Source organism: Strongylocentrotus purpuratus, unplaced genomic scaffold (genome assembly GCF_000002235.5).
Source record: "Strongylocentrotus purpuratus isolate Spur 01 unplaced genomic scaffold, Spur_5.0 spur5_scaffold_5, whole genome shotgun sequence".
Taxonomy (NCBI): domain Eukaryota; kingdom Metazoa; phylum Echinodermata; class Echinoidea; order Camarodonta; family Strongylocentrotidae; genus Strongylocentrotus; species Strongylocentrotus purpuratus.
Window position 1 is genome coordinate 44098330 of NW_022145611.1, and position 23931 is coordinate 44122260.

General features: G+C 37.2%; 1 protein-coding gene across 1 annotated transcript; it reads right to left on the minus strand.

Annotated features, from left to right (window-relative positions):
* Positions 1-1063: 1063 nt before the first annotated feature.
* LOC752578 lies at positions 1064-17483 on the minus strand. The gene is made up of 10 exons (XM_030999043.1): positions 17355-17483; positions 14319-14441; positions 13582-13631; positions 12729-12810; positions 5851-6030; positions 4913-5079; positions 4440-4538; positions 3755-3862; positions 3080-3173; positions 1064-2301 (listed from the first exon to the last, which is right to left on the minus strand). The coding sequence occupies exons 2-10, from the start codon at positions 14418-14420 to the stop codon at positions 2272-2274; spliced, it is 912 nt and encodes a 303-aa protein (XP_030854903.1). The 5' UTR covers positions 14421-14441; positions 17355-17483; the 3' UTR covers positions 1064-2271.
* Positions 17484-23931: the final 6448 nt, after the last annotated feature.

Sequence of the window (23931 nt, forward strand, 5' to 3'; positions counted from 1 at the left end):
TTGCAGTCAGTATGCTTAGGTATGTGTTCAAGGGAACGGAATACATTAATGCATCTGGAAGAATGAGTAAATCTTGCTGTAAAATATTTGTTAACATGTTATTTCTGGTTGTAATATAAAGTCAGTGTACATAATATGAATGAAATGATATGTATGAGAAGAAAATATGTACAGGCAACTGAAATAAAACACACAAGACATTATACTTGTATGAATGTACATGAATTATCTTTGTTTCTCCATTCTAATATACATCAGCACACAATATAAATCTACAATGGAATGTACATTGTAATATAAGTACATATTTAAACATATATACTTTCAATAAGACCTCATCAATAAAATAAAAAAACTACACTGTGCTAAAGGGTTTCACTACATACTGCTAAGCTAAACTACCATGCTGACAAGGTCTCGTATACATGTATATCGTCAGGAGCCAAAACGGCATTAACTCTGTGTTAAGGTACATGAGTCAACGTTCTTCTGGATCCAAACAAACGATAAAGGAGCAAATGACTGACGGGCAGAGACTAGGCATACATGTGAGCTTTGTTGACTGTAGGGCCTTTCCAGCTGCAGGACTCATGTTTTATATGGATGGCCTCGACCCCTCAGGGTGATCATGTGACTTGCCGCCAATCAAAAAAGGGAAGTACATGGATGCGAGAGTCCAGCAACTACGAAAGGCTGAAGACAGACGATGCTTACCAGGCGCGGATCCAGGATTTCTTAGGGGAGGGGGCCCAACTTTTTTTTTTTTTTGCTCCCGAAAATTTGAAAATCGCGCCAGCCGAAAAGTCGCTCAGTGGGGGGGGGGGGGGGGGGGGGGGGTACAGAGCACACTTTTTTTTTTTTTTTTTTTTTGCTCCCGAAAATTTGAAAAACGCGCCGGCCAAAAATTTGCTCAGTGGGGGGGAAGGGGATAGTGAGCACATTTTTTTTTTTTTGATCCTCAAAAAAATTTCAATTTGCACCCCCCCCCCAGGGGGGGGGGGGGGGCGCAACCCCAAAAAAGGTAAAAATCACGTGATTTTACATGATTTTTTTTTCTCAAGAGGGGGGGGGGGGGGGGGGGGCCTGGGCCCCCCCCCCCTGGATCCGCCACTGATGCTTACTTGAGGCATATGTCCGTCATTTCTCTCTTATGCAAGCCCTATCAAAGGCTAAATGCCATCTAAAACATTACATGTAAGTCAATAGTTAATACTGTCATGTATCAAGGATGAATATAAAGATTCGAACCATCTGGTAGGATACATATATGATCCCAGATTGTTTTACCATTAGCATATAATCATGTTTGATTTGGCAGTACATATACATTTATAATGAAGCTGAGACTACGTAGGCCACATCAATTCTATTTTCGGGAATAGTTTCAATACAATCTAAAAGTACCACTAGCACAGTTGATCTTTATAATAAACAATTTCATTAGTTTCATGATATTGTTACTATCAAAAATCCATCATTCACTGAATAAAATTCATACTATAACTTTAAAAAACAACTTCATATGTTTATATAATGTACTTTTATATACAGGCACTGTTACAAACTCTCAAATGGACGGAGGCACTTTCAACTGCTTTTATAAGTACTTTTGTGGTAAAATGGACGGACTTTTTTTAACAATGCAGCTACATGTATACAGATTAGCACTCGTGATATAAGATTATTGATTTAAATAACATCCTCAATTTTAGAAAGAACGTCTTCAAAGAAAAGTAAAAAATTGCTATTCAACTGTATTCCGAGCTAAGCATATACAGTACATACATTAAAGATGAGGCAGTAATAAATAGCTTTATCAAATTTGAGTATTCACTAACAAAAATCAATAAAATTCTCAATTAAAACATGAAAAAGTATTTGTTTATGAAGGTACATGTACAATCTATAATACATACCATTAACAGACATCGCTAGAAACAAAAATAAAAATTTCAAGGACCCCCCCCCCCCCCCCTGAGCCATGAAAGAGGCTGTCAGATTCCTCAAAATAAAAATTGTTTAGTTCCATCCCCATTTGTGAGCAACTAAGAATACCACAAAAGCAATAGAAATGTGATTGTCATTGCCTTAAAAAAAAAACATTCATGGTTCTATCAAAAATTTGGTGAAACAGATACATGTTTGCAAATGCATGCTTCGACTTCCAAAACAATTAGCAAAATATAAAAATTACAAATGGAATCAAACCCTAAATCATATAAACTAAATACATTAATTCCACAGCACTCATGTAAATGAAGTAAATGGCATCTAGAGCTGGGCTAAGAGCGTTCCAACAATCTGTGGGGAGAGAAAAACAGAGTGTATAAGTACAGTGATAGAAATAAATATTGAAAGCAAGTGAAGATGAGAGAGAGAGAAAAAAAGAGAAAGAGGGAGAAATGGAGATTGGAGAGACAAAGTATCAATACAATGTACATACAGTGTGTGGCAATACATATATTAATAAGGTGTAAGGGAATAGAATGAGTGAAAAGACGATACTTTCAGAAATATTACAGGGCATGGAAGCAATAAAAGTACAGAAATAATTTTGTATGAAGTTCAACCCAAATATATGCTGTTTAGAAGTATTGAATAACATCAAAACTCATCAAACAAAACTTTCTGATTCTGTATAGAGTATTCATAAGAATATTGGTTGGAGAAGGTATCCTATTTTATACTTGCCACACACTTGATTAACAATAATTTCAAAAAAATGTTTCATGCTTTGAAATAAAACTAAATTGAGATTGATCGGAATTCTATGTAAATTTCTCACAATTCTGCAAGAAGTGTTTCTCTGTTTATAATAAATCAATCCATGAAATAGGAATACTAATTTGCTGTCCTGACTAACAACCCATAGGGTGAGCGTTTGAATCTCAACCAAAATCATTCATCAACAATATCAATTGTGTATATTTTCCTCCCAAATTTATCCCCTAGCCCTCATAGTCGAAGCTATTTTCTATTAACTGGTGCCAAACCCTCTCTTTATCTCTTTCTGCAAAAGTATAGATGTAGGCTACCTATAATTGACCGTGTTGCTGAGATTAAAAGACAACTAATTTACCTCTGCTTTCTTTGCTATACCATCTTTCCTCTTGCATAGTTTGGTAATGATATCAGTCATAGCTATAGCACTCATGTAGATACCAGCAACACTCCTACAATCATATAAGGTGAAATATGACATTACATATTGTTAAACACTGTAAAACCTTGAGCAATAAAATACAAGTAGCTAGATGAATTATTAAGTGACATTACAATTATACATGCATTTTCTCTAAATTGAATGCATTATCAGTATCTTGAATAACTGACTTTGAAATCACAACATTGTGTCCAGATACATCCTTGGGGGAATACAGTAAATTATTAGAACTGCATATTACACGTAACAATGAATGAGGAGTACTATGTACCATATATCATGTAAATGTCTTTAGTCCGTTTCCAAAACAGCCTGTTATAAATTCTTGTAGTTGGAGGAAGAGGGTTGTGGGGGGGGGGGGGGCACGTATACCAGCAAAGATTATGCTAGAATACATTAGCTTTCCAGCCTCAGAGAGACCATGTATCTACATGTAGGTTTCTATCTTCATCTCTTGGTAACATTTCTCATGAAACTAATTAACTATGATTGAGATCAAGGTCCACTAGTCATGTAGGATTACAAAATTAATGTCCATGTACTGAACAGATTTAAACTCAAATTGAAGCCTATTATATCTGTGTATCATACCTGCTTTGTTGTAGATCACCAGAGAAACTTTGATTTCTGTGAGCTATCAAATCATTCCACCAGAATCTGAGCATTGTACGAAGCGTATCCAGACTGGTCTTAACATAGCTGCAGTAGAGAACAAAATAAAGAGATAAATTTACCCCTTTGGTAATGATGCTGATACATGTACTAGGTTCCTACACATCGATGTATAGTCTTTGTTTGATCAGTATGACAATGCCAAGCTGCTTCAAGATACATATTTACTTTAAGTTTAAATTCTTGTAAATCATCTTATCATGTGCTTTAAACAGGCAAAACTATGCCCTATTCCTTTTATTTTGTATATATATATTGTTTTCATTTTCAAGATCACAAAGAAGTATGAGAATAATAATGAATACAAGAAAATGAAGTACATTAACAAAAGAAGAAAATTCATTAGCAAATGCATGTAGAGCATTAAAAAGACTTTCTGTTGTTTCAACTTTCAAGTATGTCTTTTTAGCAATCCTTTAGCACATGTTCAGTATTGCATGAAATTGCAGTAACTTATTAAACCAAGTTTTAGAAATATTTCAGTATGCAATATCCATCCTGTTTGCCCATCATGACAGGAAATATCACTGATGTACAAGTAAGCTACACATGTCTACATGGCACGTAGCACTAAACCATCTCTTAGACCCTTGAGATAACTTACTCTTCAAACTTGCTGCTTAGAAGTTTCTTGAGAGTAGGCAGTAATTCAAAACAAGCTCCTAGAGATAGCTGTTTACTGACTGGTGTCTTGTTCTTGAAACTATACAAAGAGAAAGGACAAAATACACATACAAATATGAAAGTCATTGCAATAAACTTAATCAGTTGTCTGTGAAAAATATTTGATTAATGATTATCTGTGTTCATGATTTGCAGTGGACAATAATTCTGACACACTTTTATAATTTTATTGACAGTGTACTAGTCCAATGAAACATTAACTGTTTCCATTGAAATGCTATTTCATTTAACAATCCATTTTTACATTATACCTGAAAACTACAAACAAATCTGTTATCCTTTATTCACTGAAAATACAATTATATTTGTTAATGGAACAAATGAAAGGAGGCACAAATATTAAAATACCTTGGGCTTGCCCTCCTGAATAGTGAGAGAATCAAACATCCTTACCAATTGACTAGTGCAGGTAGAGTATCTACTGTAGCAGCATCATCTTCAGTCCTTATCACATAGGAGATATATTCATTCGGTCCTTGACGCCAAAAGGTTAATGCAGCATTGACATGAATCAATCGATTGGACATGACGGATAGGATGGTGGTGTGACCAGAGTGCAACTGAAAAAATGAAGAGGTAGGTATACAAATTATTTCACTGTGTGACTCTAATCGTATAGCAGAGAAATATAGAAAATACAGGATGGACTACGTAACAACAGCTTCAATACTATGAGCTTCATTTTCATCAGTGAAGAAAAATAGTAGGAGCAGAAACCCATTTTGCAATGGAAAAACAGAAAAAGAACTCTAGTAAATACAAATAAATACATAACTCAATCACCTTGAGAAATCCCACTTTTTACAATGGCAACACCTAAAATGTTTCAATGAACAAATTATGAAACAGTATGTAATTAAAGGAATCTATCAAGTTTATTTTCACAAAGTCATCAAAATACAAATGTAGGACAATCATATCTGTGCAAATTTCAAAAAGGTCTGACATGCATACAAAACTCACTCATTGATATTAAAATTGTGGGGACAAAACACTAATTAGCAACTTCATCCAGCAACACTGATGTAATATGAAAGCTACTCTCAACTTTTTTTTTTTTTTTGAGGGGGGGGGGGGGGGGGGGGGGGAGGGGGGAAAGAGAGAGGAAGATTTCATTTGATAAATGTCTATTTCTCTCATATCCTTTTTACCCCCTGAGACAAAGAGATAGTGATGGTAGTACGTTCTATTAAAACCAAATTGTTTCTTTACGAACAATCAAAGGGATATTCCAATTTGAAGTAAGTCTATGTACAAAAACGAACTGTGGCTATTTCAAACAGTAATATGAATTTTTCCTTTAAACAAAATCTGCAAGGTTTGCGACTCACTTCTGGAGGTGGTGGAATCTTTCCTTCTCTAGCATTGTATTTCTCATTACGAGGATAGTTCTCCTTTTCATCCACCTCATCGTAACCATCATCGTAGCCATGATCGTAGCCAGGGACTATGAAGTCAGCCTTATGATGGACAGGTCTTCTTGAAGGCTTCTTGGGTGATGGTGTCTTCATCTGATGGCAGACAAAATATATTCAGAAAGTATTTAAATTTGTTTTTAATGAACAATCATGATTATCATTACAAAATAATGTCATAATGAGAATGACTGAATACTGGCATTGTCAACTAATATCTTACCGGTACTTTCATTTAATTTGCAATTATAATGGGATTATACTCTTATTTCTCTGTATATTTACACTACATGTCTTGCACTATAAAGTCATTATAAAAATATCAAAATAAGCATTCACGTCTGATATTGAACTGTAAGCCTTCTTAAAAATTTAAAGATTATTGTTTAAATGAAGGATTTTTTTAGCAATCCAGAGAAATAGACATATTGTATCATTATGCTTTCTGCAAAAGTACCAGGATGACTGTGTAGCATATTCATAATATCTCATGGATTGGAGTGTGTTAATGTCCGAAAAGGCCAATTAACACAATGAAATACACATAGGCTAAGGCAATTGATTTGTCCTGATTTGTCTATCTTGAGAATTTTGTATATATTATTTTTTAAAGGGGTATTAATAATTTAGTTGTTAACTGTATGTTTCATACAACTAATAATATTATTATTGAGTGGCTTTCTTTTGTAAGGGTATATCTCACTTGTTTTGAGAATACTTGAGTTTGAGTTGAGTTTATTTTATTTATACACGGTAAACGCCCGAAACAGTTCGCAGACTGGTTTCAATCAGGGCCGTGTCGATAAAAAACAACATAATCATGACATATAAACAAAAGTAATATAACACTGACAGATTCACAACCATAACACGACAATAATAGGAAATAAGCTAAAAACACTTTACTTAATTAGAACTATATTGGTAGACCCAAAAGATAAACAATTAAATAAGTTACATATATGATCATCATAATCTGTTTGCATATTTATATATATAAAGTAAAAACAAAAAGAAGTTTAACAAGATTATAAAAATAAGTTAAAAACATATTATGTATTCATGTTAAATATTAAATAATCAAACTTTAAAACAATAAACAAAAGAAAACACACATAATGTAGAATGTAGAAGTAAAATGAAGTATGGAATAATAATAAATACTTAAGAGCATTATGAATATGGATCAGTTAAATACTACATATATAATTGTTTTTGTTTTTAAAGAGACAAAAACTGATAACGTATTGCAAAGATCATATTGCACACGAATAGACATTTAAAACATATTGCGTAGGTAGACTAGGAATATTGTGTCATTTTTTAGGTAAACGTCAAACAAATTGCAATAAAATATTTTTCACTGCAATGCATTTTAGTAAGGTCCCTAAAATAACATACTAAAAGTCCAAAAAAATCCAAGTAGTGGAAGTGTCCCTAATTTGCATAAATCCAATATGGCCGCTATTTCGAGGATTTTCACATAGATTTTATCATATTTGTCAGATTGTATAGGCTGTTGTGGCACTAAAGGAGTAGGAAAAGTGATCTGCTGTAAATGTTGTTTCAACTAAAATACCCATATACTACAGGTACATCACACACCTGAAACAAATCCCCCACACACCCCCACCCACACAATCCAATATGTAATTTATGCTCAATTTATCACCTCAGCAGATGATGTTATTTCATTATGCACTAGACAAATATGTCATTTTAATTATATTGAAAAAACTCAAAATAAAAATATTCAGAAAAACTGGCCCTTTTGAGTATCCATACAAACACAAGAGCTGTTGGTAGGGCTATTAGGGGGTTCAACCTGTACCTTACATTATCCTCATGGTCATTGGAATTAGAAGTTGTTCTCAGTGCAACAGTTTATTTAATTTTAGAGAGGTGACAAACAGAAGCATACATTGCATGCTAATGGCTCATCACAGTACAAGTATCCATATTACTGCGGTATTTGTGCTCTCTTTGTGCTCTCTATATAGTCATTATTTTTGTCAAATATTCAACTAAGTTAGACCCGTAAGCTTTTATTATGTGATATCCATGATACCTAATTCAGATATTGCAAAACTCTAAAGTAGAACACCCAATAATAGTTTCATTATAATACCGATGGAAAGCTTATAATGTGCAGAATACAATACATTTTTTTAAATTAAGATATCAGAATCCACTAAGGCACAATAACTAATCAAAGTTTGTCAAATCCCCCCCCCCCTTTTTTTTTCATCTGAGGTCATTCGGAGGTCAAATTAAGCCTGTAATTCATGACGCCACAGAATGTACACCATGTGCTCCAAAAGGCAAGCCTACACATGAGCCTAGCTACATCAATAGGAAGGGAGCTTTAGTTGTTGATGTGGTACTGGTTGTACTATTACTGTAGTTGTAGTAGAGATATGCATAAAAAGAAATGATACTTCGTCGCAAAATGTGTCTGGAAGACTTGCATCGGTCAATGATCTTCCCGCAGTTGATGCAGTATACCATAAACTATGCATGGTGAACTTTAAAACTAAAAAACAAATACCAATAGTACTCTGTGAGCACAAGCACTTCCAAAAAAGCTAAAACTGGCCGACCTTAACATGAGGTGAAATTGACTGCATTCTTTAAAGTAGTTAAGTCCCTTGAGGAAAATGATGAGGAACAAACAACAGTAGTTGATTTTGTGCTCCTGTCTACATGGCTGCCGTCCTAGAGTACCTCACTGCCGAAATCTTGGAACTCACAGGCAACGCTGACCGCGACAACAAGAAATCTAGGATGCAAGAGTATTGGCTGGATACAGATCATGATGCCGACAGTGGGGTATACATGAAAAAGAAAATACAGGGGCACTTCGGTGAGAGGATTGTATAACTGAACTGAATGGAAAGTATGATGTAGTAACATTTCGTAGCACAGCTAGTGCTATTCTGTATGAATTCCAGTGGTTAAGAAATATGAAAGAAGTGCGGCAATTTCTCAAGAGTGCATTCAGTATATTGCAAATAATATCGACACTCCTGATGGATCAGGTACTTTCCACAGATGGGCACATTGCTACCCAAACCCCAGGAATAAAGTACTGTAAGCCTGTACCTAGATAAACGGTATCCGCTGAGGACTTTGCTACTGTTGGACGTATCAACATTGAATAGTAAAAGGCATCTACAACTGTACAACCTCTGGTTTACCAGCCGATTGTGATTGGGGACCAGAAGATACAACATTTAATCTTGATGTGTTGTTGAAGACATCTTTACTACTTCGGTCCCCAAGGCCTTCAAAGGTCCGGAACGATACAGATAATAAAAACCACGGTGAGTACCCTGATCAGTCATCTTCTTTGTTTCTCCCCATGATTGACATGAATCCTAGTGATCCATCCTGCATTGTGTTTACTACACTCTGTGTTTTGCTTGTACCCATGCTAAACGGTATAATACTATATACACCTGTTTTGACGTTTGATAAGCTGCTATGGTGGAAGGCACTCACAATAATCAGGAGCCAGCCAATTGACAGTGACTTGAAGCAGATCGTTCTGCAGGGCATTTGGTAACGGCCTCAGGACCCCATGAACGTCTTGAAGTAGTGTACGCCATATATGCTGGGTGGAAAGGCGATTTCTAGAGCTGCATGTGCGGGGCCATTTACTCGTTGATGCTGCTCTAAATACCATGCTGATACCAGACTTGTATAATGTACATCTGCAACAAGTACAAACAACCTCCGGAAGCTTCTATAGTGATCACTATAGGAATTTCCAGAGGTTGTTCAACACCCAGGTGTTCCATGTGGAGTAGCTAATTTCGGGGAGCAGCCCACTTAAGTTCTCTCTCGAACAACTACTAACGGACAGCATCTTCCTGATCTTCATTGCGATGGAGCAATTGAGGAAAAGCAGATTCCTGGAATTAATTGTGATGCAGCAGAAGTTTGAAGCAAGAGCATCGGTGATGACAGAATCCTTCTCATCTTGCTGATCTTCTACGCTGATCTGAATGCAAAGGACTTCTTTTTTTGGACCTGAGCCCAATTAAGGCAACTCCAAGAAGAACCGAACATGGAATATCAAACAGCTGAAGGAAACTCTAGGAAGTATAGTGTGTGTGACTACTTTCTCTTTGCCATGTGCTTCTAGCTGGACTGCGACACAACGTCTCGCATATTTGGACTAGGGAAAGGCGTAGCACTGAAGAAAATCATGAAGAATGACGACTTCTCCGAGCTTGCCATGGTATCTAGTCAGCCAGCATCATACATGAAGGAGGCCATTATTCCAGCTGGAGAGAAGGCACTGGTATGCCTGTATGGTGGTGACTCAATAGAAGATTGCGTAAAGGTATATATCACCAATCTTGTCTGCCTTAGAAGCAAAGATTTTGCAACCAACTTCAGCAGCAGAAAAGCTCCACAGTCTGCGTGTGTACTATCAGAGATTAGAATGGAAAGGAATGTCAGACAGCCTGACATCGGGAAACTGAGTTGGCAGGTCATGGATGGGAAGTATATTCCCATAAAAACTGATAAAACACCAGCATCCGCAGAACACCTTAAGGTCATCAGATGTGGATGCAAGACAGATTGTGAAGCCAAGAAATGCACGTGCCGAAAGTATGGCCTCCAATGTTCAACAGCCTGCACTGATTGTCGTGGCACTAGTTGTAGCAACTTACCACCACTATAGGCCTACCTAGAACTTGATGATACTATGATCAGCATGCCACATAAATATTTGTTTGTTGGAGACTACCAACTCTAATCAAATTAGAATATGTATACTTAACTGTAGGCCTCATGACCTGCATCCTGTAATAACAACTGCACTGGGTTTGTAAATCAACATAGACATAGCTGCTCTGAAATGCATTGTAAGGTGAGAATCAACACAAAATTTATGCAAATTAACCCGCTTTAAAAAAAATGTATGTGTACATGTATATGCAAATTAAAAAACCTAATTATGAAACATTTGTACAACATAGTGTTGTCGCAATTAGTCTGAATTAGTCTAACATTGGACAAAAAATATAATTATATATATATTCTTTACAAAAATGCTTAATTTAGCAGCCATTTTGAATTCAAGCAAATTAAAACATTCAACTGGGCATATAAAACCTTATGCAAACAAAAGATTTTGTGGAAATAACATTTTAGACTTTCAAAGTAAACTAAAAGTGTGCTAAAAGGTATGTATGGTGAATATTTTGACCAAATCTAGGAGAAAACCCTAGAATTGGCGGCCATTTTGGATTTATGGAAATGTTTACACAAGTAGTCCACTACACGGAGTAAGGTACAGGCGCTGTACCCCTACATAACCCTATAACAGCTCTTGTGTGTGTGTACGGATATAAGGGCCATTTTTTCTGAATATGTTTGTTTGAATTTTTTCAATATAAAAAGACATGATATTTGTCTATTGCATAATGAAATAAAATCATCTACTAAGGTAATAAATTGAGCATAAATTACATGTTGGATTGTGTGGGTGTGGGTGTGCGAGGGATTTGTTTCAGGTGTGTGATGTACCTGTAGTATATGGGTATTTTATTTGATACAAAATGTACAGCAGATCACTTTTCCTACTCCATTAGTGCCACAACAGCCTATACAAGCTGACAAATATGACAGAACCTATGTGAAAATCCTCGAGATAGCGGCCATATTGGATTTATGCAAATTAGGGACACTTCCACTACTTGGATTTTTTTGGACTTTTAGTATGTCATTTTGGGGACCTTACTAAAATGCATTGCAGTGAAAAATATTTTATTGCAATTTGTTTGACCTCAAAACACAATATTCCTAGCCTAAGGAGTAATATAACATAAATAACAATGATAAATAGGTTGAAATTATGAGATAAAAATTGTATACAACTATAAAACCTTAAAAACAAACAACAACAAAGCTCTCTTAAACTAATAAGTTAGCCCCTCCCCACACACTTATTTCGTATTACGTCAGCTTTGCCTTAAAAATATTTAACGATTTAGCACCTTGTACTTCATGTGGCAAGTTATTCCATGTTAAGGCCCCTCTATATTTAAAAGATCTTTTCATAGTCTCAGTCTTTGGTCTTATTGTTTTCACATTATACAGACTTGAACGTGTATTGTATGTATGGTCTGCAAATATAAACCTTTCTACTAAATACTCAGGAGCTTGTTTTGAGACAATCTTATACATCATAATTGCTACATTCTTTGTTCTATTATTGTCAAGTGTATTCCAATTTAGTCTTGTTAAATTTTCATCTGATGAGGAATACCAAGAGGACCTATTAATTATTCGAGCTGCTCTATTCTGGATTTTTTGTAATTTGTTTTTCTGTGTACTTCCACATCCACCCCATACTACATCACAATAATTTAATTCACTTGTTGTGCTGACTCTTGCTCATCAGCTCATGGGATACACCCTTGTACTCCAGTCAATGCCATTCAATATTACATAATTAGTCAGTAATGTAGATTAATCTTTTAAACAGTCAATCTGAACATCGGACAAGATTTCAATCTTCAAAGTTATGGCCGCTTATTTCATAGTATGCAATTAGAGTATGACAGCATACTTGTAGAGTACAGATTGTCTGTAGACACATTCTAAAAGTTATTTTCATCTTACTGATAGACTCAAGCTGTGAATACTAAGAATTTCGATGAACACGATTAAACATGTTTTGAGGCAATAACCTCTTTAAAAGGAAATAAAGTAGTGCCAGACATTCTACGTGCTGATGATCAAGTTTACCTTGAAGGTTGTAGTCCAATTAGTCTTACCTTGCCATGTTTGTTGGCTACCTGCAAAGGTTGTCTGCAAGCCTTCTTCACAGGAACTTTGAATGAAGGTCGTCTGGCTGCACTGTAAATCAACAGAGATCATCACCTTTAACTTCCTCTAATACTACCACATTCATACTGCAGACATATTCATGGGTGGACCTGGGCATTTCAAGAGCATCATTAGTGATTTTGTAGATACCATGGATTAAGAGAAGAGAGAGCTAAAAAGAATGGCAAGGAGTGGCATTTCATGTAGGCCTGAAGTACCGGTATGGCCTATACTTCATACAGTGTGCTACATGTAAGTGCCATGCTTTTATTACTGAAATATTGAATATAAAAAATAGGTCAAAGTCAATCACAATTCTTTCCTTTATTTCCTTAGACTTTGTGATGTTAGTCTCTTAGTTGAGCATTTTGAAAATGTACTATAAGCACCTACATGTACAAGAAATATAAAAAATGAGGAAAACATCAATATCAATAGCACTAATTTATACCATAATGTATACAAGACATAAACTTACATTGCATGTGGTTATAATATCAAAATATTATTGTTTGTGTACTCAAGGGATGGATACAGGAAGTTCTCATGTTGGCATCCTTCCAATCTTTGTAACTGGAAGTAATCATGTCCTACACACTTTCAACATTACGGCCTACCGGTATGTTCTCCTATAATTGTAAACCCTATGCATGGTTTTATGAATTTGTCCAAAATCAGGTTAGTTTAGGAGTCTGAGGTCTATTTTTCCTTTAGTTAAACATTATTTTAGACCCAGGGTCAGATTTAACTTAATTACATGTAGTATATATTATAATATAAGCCTAGAAGTTTAGAACTTACACTTTGTTGCCATCTTTCCATGCATACTTTGAATGACCTGGCTTGGATGGCTGGGGAGAAAAGAAAAGAAAAAAAGAAGAGGTTATTCTGGGTGTAAGTGAAAAAATATATGTACGTAGCACATGCTCATACACTTTTCAAAGGTTTGAACAACTGAAATTTCTAATTAGTGTTGGAGATGGTCATAACAAAATTAGAAAAACAAATTCTTTCTTTATAGTCAACATTAAATTCTGTATTGTGAAGGATAATAAACTGAAAAATAATTATCACAAATCATATATCACAGCAATATTCTAGTAATTTTTGTTTTCTTCAATGTTTGAGCTCTTCACATGCTATTTATTAATAATCTTCAGACAAACAAACAAATCAAATATATGTGCATGTTTAAACAAATTCAAAATAATCTTTCTTTCTAGTAATGTATTCTAGTAATGCTTTTATTACGATGACCTGGTTATATTGTGAGTAGCGTATATATCAATGTAATGCAGATGAACCTAGAGTGATCTACCCCCAAGATTGTTTAAAGGGGAGGTCCACCCTGATAGTTGATTATAATAAAAGCAGAACAATGAAGTCTAGATGAGTGAAACCTTCAGCAAAATCTGATATAAAATACAAAAGTTTTATAATTTGAATCAATGAAAAAACAACAACTAGGAAACAGACACAGGATCATGTGTCATACAAGTGACAAAATATGATTCATTATGAGAACATGAACAACAAACCTTATTGATTTCATCTTTAGAGACCCAGATATACTTGTTCTTGTTCCAATCCCACTTCACAAACCCTCCATCTTCATTTAGTCCTCTTGCTCTAGATGCCATGTCAATTTAGAAACTCAATTTCTGTTGAAAGAAATCAAATAAAAGCATGGGTTAATTGTACAGTCATTTAAGGGAATTCAAAATTGGTATGAACTTTCCACCACTCTTTTTAGAACATTTTTTTGCAATGTTAGTCCTCAAAAAAAAAGGATGTTGTGTTGCCCTTTAGGTACCAAACATTAGTCGGTCGGTCAGAAATTTCTTCTTGATTTCTCCCTCCTTTGGGCTGATATTTTTCAGTTTTGAATGCTTTAATATTTTTTTTTTCTCTAAAAAACTGTAATTTTTTAATTATTTTTTTAAGTCGATCGTAAATTTCAAGATTTTTGGGTCAGTCGCAAAGGGCAATAAAACATTTTTTTGGGGGGCCGGCCTTGTGCAATATTACATCTTCGTCAGCCCTGTTCTCTGCTCTTGTTTGGGATAATCTTCACACAAGGCATCTCTTGTTCAGCTCAGTCACCTCAGTGCACTCTCTTTCACAAAATTTTCCACTATCAAGGTGGTTTACCACTTCCATGGCCCATGCACCTCCCATTACCCCCAGCTACCCACATTAGAGTCATTGGACAGGATGATCACAACCTCAAATATGCAATCTCCAAAGAAGGTGATCATATCTTTGTCATGCACTCATGCACTGTTACTTTACTGTTAGAACTTGGAAGTTGCATGGAACCATCTATCGGGACCTGTTGACTGAACATAATCACCAACTCATCTGCATTCAGAGAGGCTGCACTACCAGTCATTTGTATGATGCTGCCCCCTGTTCGCTATAAACAGAGATGCATATTTCACTTACGGTACATGCACACACATTTGATTGTACATACAAGATTCTAGATCTATGTGAAAATCCTATTAGATCTACATGTATTTACTTTATTGTGGTACATATATATGTAGAGTCTTGATATTACAAACAAATCTGTCTGCTTGATTTGGGGAATTGGGCCAAGTCGCTAGAGGATTTTTTTCCCCCCTATATAGACTTTTCTTGTCTAGAAGTCTAAATCTAAACGTATTTTGCCTTGTGAGACTTTCCTCAGAATATCCACCTTGAACTTTGAAATAGGAATTCAGCAGCTCCTAATACCAAATTTATATAGACTCAAGTCAATTCTCTCTTTTTACTGGCCTTAATATGGCTAGACCATAAGTGGCATACACCCCCCCCCCCCCCCCCCACATCCCTCCACTGTCAACATGGCCCAATGTTAACGATAGAGGAGTAACTGAGACTGAGTGAGACTCTGAAACTGTTTTCACACTGGAACAAATTTGCTTAACTCCGGACTAGGCCTTATAGCCTAGGTGGGGTTAAAGGGGGATCTGAGCCCCACCTTTAGTGCGGGGTTAGCTGGCCCTGCAATTGCGGTGCCATGCAAGCAAATGAATGAGAACAGAACCGAAATTTCGGTACTAGACTATGCAATGGAGCCAATGCATGTGTGTGGGCGCTTAGTTACTAGGGGCTCGTTCCTAGAAACCAACGACAAGACAGTCATAACTTTATCCGCCAACTACGGAGATGTCTCTGATCTTCCTAAACCGTTTCACGAAGAGCTTACTAGCTAGTATCTCGTGAGATCGATATTATCGGCGAGAAGAGGAGCCGAGAATTAGCCTTAGTCGCAATACCACCAGATTATTACAAAATTAATATTAGGGAAAATGCAATTATTTAAATGAATTAGTAATAAAAAAGATTGAAAATGATACCAAGAAATAAGAGATCCAATATATTTCCAAATTTGTGTAGATTAAACAATTGAAGTACTTGTAAAATATAATTGTGAGTTTTTCATTACATGACCAGTGAATCAGTTTTGTTGTTGAGATGGGCACCCCCCGAATATTTTCATTTGATAGTTTATAAAAATACACCCTTATATTATTCTTTGAAAAAATACGATGTAATGAAATTTGTGTTCAATGTTTTTGGCGTCAGCACAATATAAAAAGTATAAAACTTCAATATTTCAAAGATTAAAACATATGTTTAAACCATTCACTTTACATAATTGAAAATAGAATTCATCTCGAAATTAATATGGGTCTGAAAACTAAAGAATACACTTCAAACTATGGCTTGCCTGCCGTGGCAAAATACATATCCCTTCGACGAGTTTACAATGTGGAAATAAAGGCGTATAATCAGTTTATTTAAGTGGAAAAATCCTTAAATACAAACATGGCATATTTTCATGAGATTATCAAATACAAAAAACGATAATTCACTGTTTAAGTGAATGTGTAGAAAAATCATAGTTGGAGGATTTATTGTCCTTTTTTGCCAGCCATAGTCTACCCAATAAATGACATGTGATGGCGCTGCCCATCGACTAAATAGTTATGACAGAGATACGACGGTGTCAGAGGTGTCATAACTCCTTAGTCAGGATGTTGTCGTTGATCTTGGCAAAGAGGGCTTGGTGAAACACGTAGCGGACAAATTGTTCACTAACGCTGATTTAGTCAAGAAGTTAGACTTATGACGGTTTGTAGGAACGGGCCCTAGGTCTACAGAGTCAGGAGTTGATAGTGTCAGGACTAAAAAAAGCGTGTGTGAAAAGCCAAAAAAATTAGTCCGGGGTTAAGGATAGTACGGGGTCAAGCAAGTAGGCCTAGATCTATACGGGGTTAAGCAAAACAAGAGTGAAAAGAGTATGAGAAGTAAAAAAGGTGACGCCGCCGCGCTGCAACTGCTCTCATCCACAACCTACACTTATATCCAGCGGACACTATCGTTTTCCTCCCCGCAAGCGGCGGGGAATGTATCCCTAAAAAAGGCTAAAGTACGTGATCTAATCGAGGCTAGCGCTAGCCTATCCCTATGCTACGTAGACCTAGATCTACGTTAGTTCATACAAAATAACAATCTCAAATTATTTACCTGAATATTATTAGTTCAAAACTTTATAAACTTACCAGAGACTATAATTGTGGATACTCGTAAACGTCGATGACGATGTGTAGCAATATATGTCGTCGTCAGCTTTGCTGTTTGACTTTGGTATTTAAATCTACACAAATCGATAATGTAAACAATGCACGTTCATTCAAAGCAGCGCTGGGTCTGATCTCTCATCTGATTGGTCCGCGTCGAACGACATCAAGGAGGTGTGTCGATCGGTGGCCTTTGACAGACCATGGACTCATGTTTCTCCCTGCTATGACATCTCTAAGGATCATGAATGGAATGCTATGTGTGGCAAGCCTCGATCAAGATTTTTGATTGTCAAGATAACTTTTGTTTAATAAGTATGAAACATCTCTATTCAATTTGAGGGACGAATTCCTCTTCTTTTTCTTCAAAAGAGAGGAAAAGGAAGCGAAGAAAATTGATTAACCTTGATCGAATAGGCCAACATAATATGTATTAGGCCCAAAGACGTTTAAATATAATTAGGCCCTATATGCGCTCTCAATGAGCAGGGTTAATTAGTCTCAATTGCGAAATTTTCATAAACTCTGGTCCCTAATTTATTATTACTGGTTTTAAAATTAACTTTATGAACGACGCAAATGGCACAGTGCTTCCCAATTATTCTAGTAACTACCTTAATTTTTTTTTTTTTTAACCTTTTGATGCAGAAAAACTGTCCCTTTTTCTTTAGAATAAAGACCCCTTCCCACTTCTCATCAGCACAGTTCCCACACAAATAAAAAACAAAGCAAAGAAAATGCAATACATTTTCAATAATGCATTGCATTTTACCCCAGCCCCCAACATAAAAAAAATCCTCTGTACGACCATGCATTATGGCTCAAAGCATGGGCACACAGATTTTTCCCCCTACCCTAGCCCCCGCTGGGTACATTCGGTTCAGTGGCAAAGCAATGGCCTCGTAACTGTGAGGCACCATGATCAAAACCGTGTCGATGTGCCATATAAGTGCCCTTTTGTGGAGCATTAACCCTCATTACTATCATTTATGACTTAAGGGCGTAGGTCCCCTAGTTGATAAGCATAGTAGCATACACATGCTTTAGCAGTCACGCAAAACAAACACTGGCAAATTATTATTCAATAAAATCTAAGAATGCTATTATCTATATCTATTAGGAATAAATAATTGTCAAAATAATTCCATAAATTGGGGTACAAAAAAATATTCCAACTTTATGAGCGACAGTGTATTTTTACTCGATGGTTATAAGTGACAGGCGCGGATCCAGGGGGGGGGGCCGAGCGGGCCTTGGCCCCCCCCCCCCCCCGGCAAAAAAAAAAAAAAAAAAAAAAGAGAAGAAAGGAAAAGAAGGGAAAGGGAAAGAGGAGAGAAAGGGAAAGAAAGAAGAGGAAGAAGAAAAGAAAAGGGGGAAGAAGGAGATCGGGGGGGGGGGGGGGGCGAAAGGGCCTTTCCACCCAGGCTGTTGCCCCCCCCCCCAATCAAAAAAATAATAGAGAAGGAAGGAAAGGGAAAGAAAAAAGGAAAATAGGAGATACTGGCATACTGATAGAGGGGGGAGGGGGGGGGGCGGGGCTTGGGGAAAATCAAATTCAAACGTGTTTTATTTCTAATTCCATAATTGTGGATTACAAATAATGCTGAAATTACATAATTTCGGAGATTTTTCCTCACTTTTTAGTAAATTATACTTTTGTATGCGTTTGTTGGAAAATGACAAATTCCTAAATTTACAGCCAGGCAAGAAATACGATTCTTGAGATTCCTACATGTCAGGGACCGAGGAACGGCGGGAATCGGGAGCCTCAAGCCCCCCCCCCACACTTTAACAAAAAAAGTATATTAAAGAGAAATAAAAAAAAAGAAAGAGAGCAAGAAAGAAAGAATAGTTAACTGCCAGTGTTAACAAATAAAGAGGCATCAAAATATGATCATCTGACCGTGATTAAATGCCTAAAACCCCTAAGCTTCCGGGGCATCTACCCCCTGGATTCCACCTAGGGCCCTAAGGTGGGCCCTTCGATGCTCATCTGACGGTTATTTAATGCCTAAAACCCCTGATTTTGGGGGGCTCCGCCCCCTGGATCCCACGCCAAATAGTGTCCTGCCAGTGACACAAAATAATAAGGATTATAACAAAATGCTCATCTGACCGTAAATAAACGCCTAAAACCCCTGAGCTTCCGGGGCTCTGCCCCCTGGATTCCACCTTGGGCCCTAAGACGGGCCCTTCGATGCTCAGTTGACGGTAATTTAATGCCTAAAACCCCTGATTTTGGGGGGCTTTGTCCCCTTGACCCCACGCCTAAGTGTCCTGCCAGTGTGACAAAATAAGGATTATAAAAAATGCTCATCTGACCGTAATTAAACGCCTAAAAACCCCGAGCTTCCGGGGGCTCCACCGCCTCGACCCCACCAGGGGCCCTAAGGCGGGCCCCTGAATGCTTGTCTGACCGTAATTATTGCCTTAAACGTCTGAGCTTCCGGGGTCGGACAAGGTATCAAAATGTGTTAATCTGACCGCAGGCGCGTAGCCAGGGGGGCGGTGGGGGCGGTACCCAAACAATCACCGCCCACCCCCCCCCTAAAAAAAAGAGGAGAGAAAAGGAAGAGGACGTAGAAAGAAAAAGGAGCAGACAAAGAACATCAAAGAACATAAAATTCAGACAAAGATTAGTGTAGAGAACGATACAACGCATCGTCTTCTTTCTCTAATAATTTAATGAAACGTAAAAGCCCCCGCGCTTTGCGCGGGAGGGGGGAAACTGAACTCAGACGAGGATTAAGCATGGAGAACGGTACAACGAATCGTCTTGTTTCTCTAATGATTTAATGAATCGTAAAAGCTTCCGCGCTTCGCGCAGGAGGGGCCGGGAGGGGGGCGGTGAAAATGAATTCAGACGAGGATTATTTTCGAGAACGGTACAACGAATAGTCTTCTTTCTCTAATGATTTAATGAATCGTAAAAGCTTCCGCGCTTCGCGCGGGAGGGGGAAAACTGAATTCAGACGAGGATTAAGATTCGAGAAAATATTTACAACGAATCGTCTTGTTTCTCTAATGATTTAATGAATCGTAAAAGCTTCCGCGCGGGAAAACTGAATTCAGACGAAGATTAAGAGTCGAGAAATGTACAACGAATCGTCTTGTTTCTCTAATGATTTAATGAAACGTAAAAGCTTCCGCGCTTCGCGCGGGAGGGGGGAACCTGTATTCAGACGAGGATTAAGAGTCGAGAACTGTACAACGAACCGTCTTGTTTCTCTAATTATTTAATGAAACGTAAAAGCTTCCGCGCTTCGCGCGGGAGGGGTGAACCTGAATTCAGACGAGGATTATTTTCGATAACGGTACTATGAATCGTCTTCTTTCTCTAATAATTTAATGAATCGTAAAAGCTTCCGCGCTTCGCGCGGGAGGGGGAAAACTGAATTCAGACGAGGATTAAAAGAGTCAAGAAATGTACAACGAATCGTCTTGTATCTCTAATGATTTAATGAATCGTAAAAGCTACCGCGCTTCGCGCGGGAGGGGGAAAACTGAATTCAGACGAGGATTGAGAGTCGAGAAATGTACAACGAATCGTCTTGTTTCTCTAATGATTTAATGAATCGTAAAAGCTTCCGCGCTTCGCGCAGGAGGGGCCGGGGGGGCGGTGAAAATGAATTCAGACGAGGATTATTTTCGAGAACGGTACAACGAATAGTCTTCTTTCTCTAATGATTTAATGAATCGTAAAAGCTTCCGCGCTTTGCGCGGGAGGGGGAAAACTGAATTCAGACGAGGATTAAGAGTCGAGAAAATATGTACAACGAATCGTCTTGTTTCTCTAATGATTTAATGAATCGTAAAAGCTTCCGCGCTTCGCGCGGGAGGGGGAAAACTGAATTCAGACGAGGATTAAGAGTCGAGAAATGTACAACGAATCGTCTTGTTTCTCTAATGATTTAATGAAACGTAAAAGCTTCCGCGCTTCGCGCGGGAGGGGGTAACCCGTATTCAGACGAGGATTAAGAGTCGAGAACTGTACAACGAATCGTCTTCTTTCTCTAATGATTTAATGAATCGTAAAAGCTTCCGCGCTTCGCGCAGGAGGGGCCGGGGGGCGGTGAAAATGAATTCAGACGAGGATTATTTTCGAGAACGGTACTATGAATCGTCTTCTTTCTCTAATAATTTAATGAAACGTCAAAGATATCGCGTTTCGAGGAGGGGGGAGGGGGAAACTCGCCCCTCCCTGCACCCCCCCGCATTACGTCACTGCTGGTCACCATTACGTTCCAATTTTTGGCTCGCATAATTTCAAATTTGGGCCCCCCCCCCCCTAAGAAATCCTGGATCCGCGCCTGATAAGTGACATCCACTTTATAGGTGTATGAAAGCATAGTTTAATAAAAAAAAAAACTTATTCTACCAAAACAATATAGTTGTACTTAGACTTAAGCAGAATACGGGAAAGGAACAAAAATAATTCATATTCAATGTTTCCTCCATTTGTGATACATATCAGTATTATTTCCATTTCCCTTTTACAGGATAATTACGAAGATACGTAATTGTTTTGCTCATAATGGCTATTTGATGCAGCCAAGTAACACTGCACGTTTTCCGCAAAGCAGCAGTTTAATTACGTTTGTAGGATAACGATATCCGGATTTTTTATTTGTTTTAATATTTTTTGTATTTATTATTTACTGTGTGTAAGCCACAAATATGTTAAAAGATATCCAGATTGTATTCTTACAGTGGATGGTTTAATTAGCACTGAAATACCTGCACTTTTCTTTATTTCGGGGATACAGGTGGCAAGTTGGGTATACCAGAATTTGTTTTTAAAAACTCAACAAGAGCCTTCATCACCCAGCTAGGTCTTTGGTATATTTTTTTCTGCTCAAAATTACAATGTCATTGATAAATGTTAGCTGGAGAGAATGAAGAATAATCGAAAATTAACAAAATATATCCGATTTTCTTTTTTGTTTTGTTTTCAAATACTTTAAACCAAAACCACCATTAAGTGGGTAGGATGGGGATTCGATAAGCAAAGGAACCCCCCCCCCCACACACACACACACACACGTTAAGCCTGACATAAGTGATTAGCGGACAGGGATGGGGAATACTCCACCCTGATCCAATTGAATAGAAGCCAAGAGGGGTGATACTCTTCAATGGCATGCAAACATGTGCCCCCCATTGTACACGATTCATGTACACAACGGATTGGGGGATCAGCATTCAAGTACTCCCCATTATCTATTATAAAACTAAAAGGGGAGAAGTAATGACAGTACTTCATCTTCAATTTTGCCCCTACCCCTTATACCCCTTCGAGAAAACACCAGATAGAGGATTGAAAAGACATAGTTGTTCCTACTATTATCAAGACGTGTGCCAATGGGGATGGGCAATAATTTACTACATCCCAACTTTACCGGCTTCCAAATGGACAGGGAGGGGCAATATGACCCTATATCTACCCCTTTAAATCTTACTCACAATTAAAAGTGCACATACCTTCTCTCTCTCAATCTGGCATCTTGTCAAAAGACTATTTCGTAATGCGTTCTGGTATTGTTAATGATGGTATTTATTTGGCATTAGATCCAACATTCATCCATGCTCTGTACTTATTCAACTGTCACCTGCAACCATGGTAACTGCACATTATGTGCTTTGTATCGCCCAAATGGCAGTTGCTTGATAACAATATGAGACATAGATTAATGTCTCTATGACATCTGCCATTATAACACGGTGGGTAGGGGCATCGAACCCTCTTAAGTACTGGGGGCAAACGCATTGATTGGAATTTTATTCTCCATGCCATACGCTGTAAATTCTGAAATTATTGGTGGGGTAACTGCCCCTACTTTCCAAAAGTATCGGCGCCCCTGGAGTGAGAGCACATTGTTCATATCTCATTGCAATAAAAAAAAAAGTATACAATTTCATTAAGCATATTGATAAATTGTATATTATACACATATATCTGAGGTTTGTAACCATGTCTTAAATTATAATCAAGGTATTTTATAAGCAAATCAAATCAAATCGATGTATTCAAATGTAACTAGACATGTTAAATATGTTACTGATTGTAATAGTCGGTTTAAAACTGTATTATTCTATGAAACAGTAAATTATATGAGAGCTTAAAATATCCATGATGTAACTTGCTGAAAAATATACAAATTTAAATGAGAACTAATCCCAAAGGAAAAGTGTACAACTGTAGGTATTCTGAAAAAAACGAGATGAATTCCTGCCTTTTGATGAACAAAATCTTACGAACATGTACAAAAAATATATAAATGAAGAGTTCTTGGCATGATGTGCAATTTTCGTTCTGGTTATTGGAGTACAAAGGATAATAGCAGGTGAATGAAATGCTTCAACACCACAAACACTTGGGATGGAAGCATCCATAAATTTGAATACATTTACGACTCTGCATATAGCACTGCATGTACGTCATGCAATCAAGAAAATGGCGATGCCCATGTCTTGCAGAGAAAATGTACTTCATTCTAGCTCGATGCCTTTCTCATACACTTTGGTACGGAATCTTGTAGATTGATGAGCAAGAATGCAG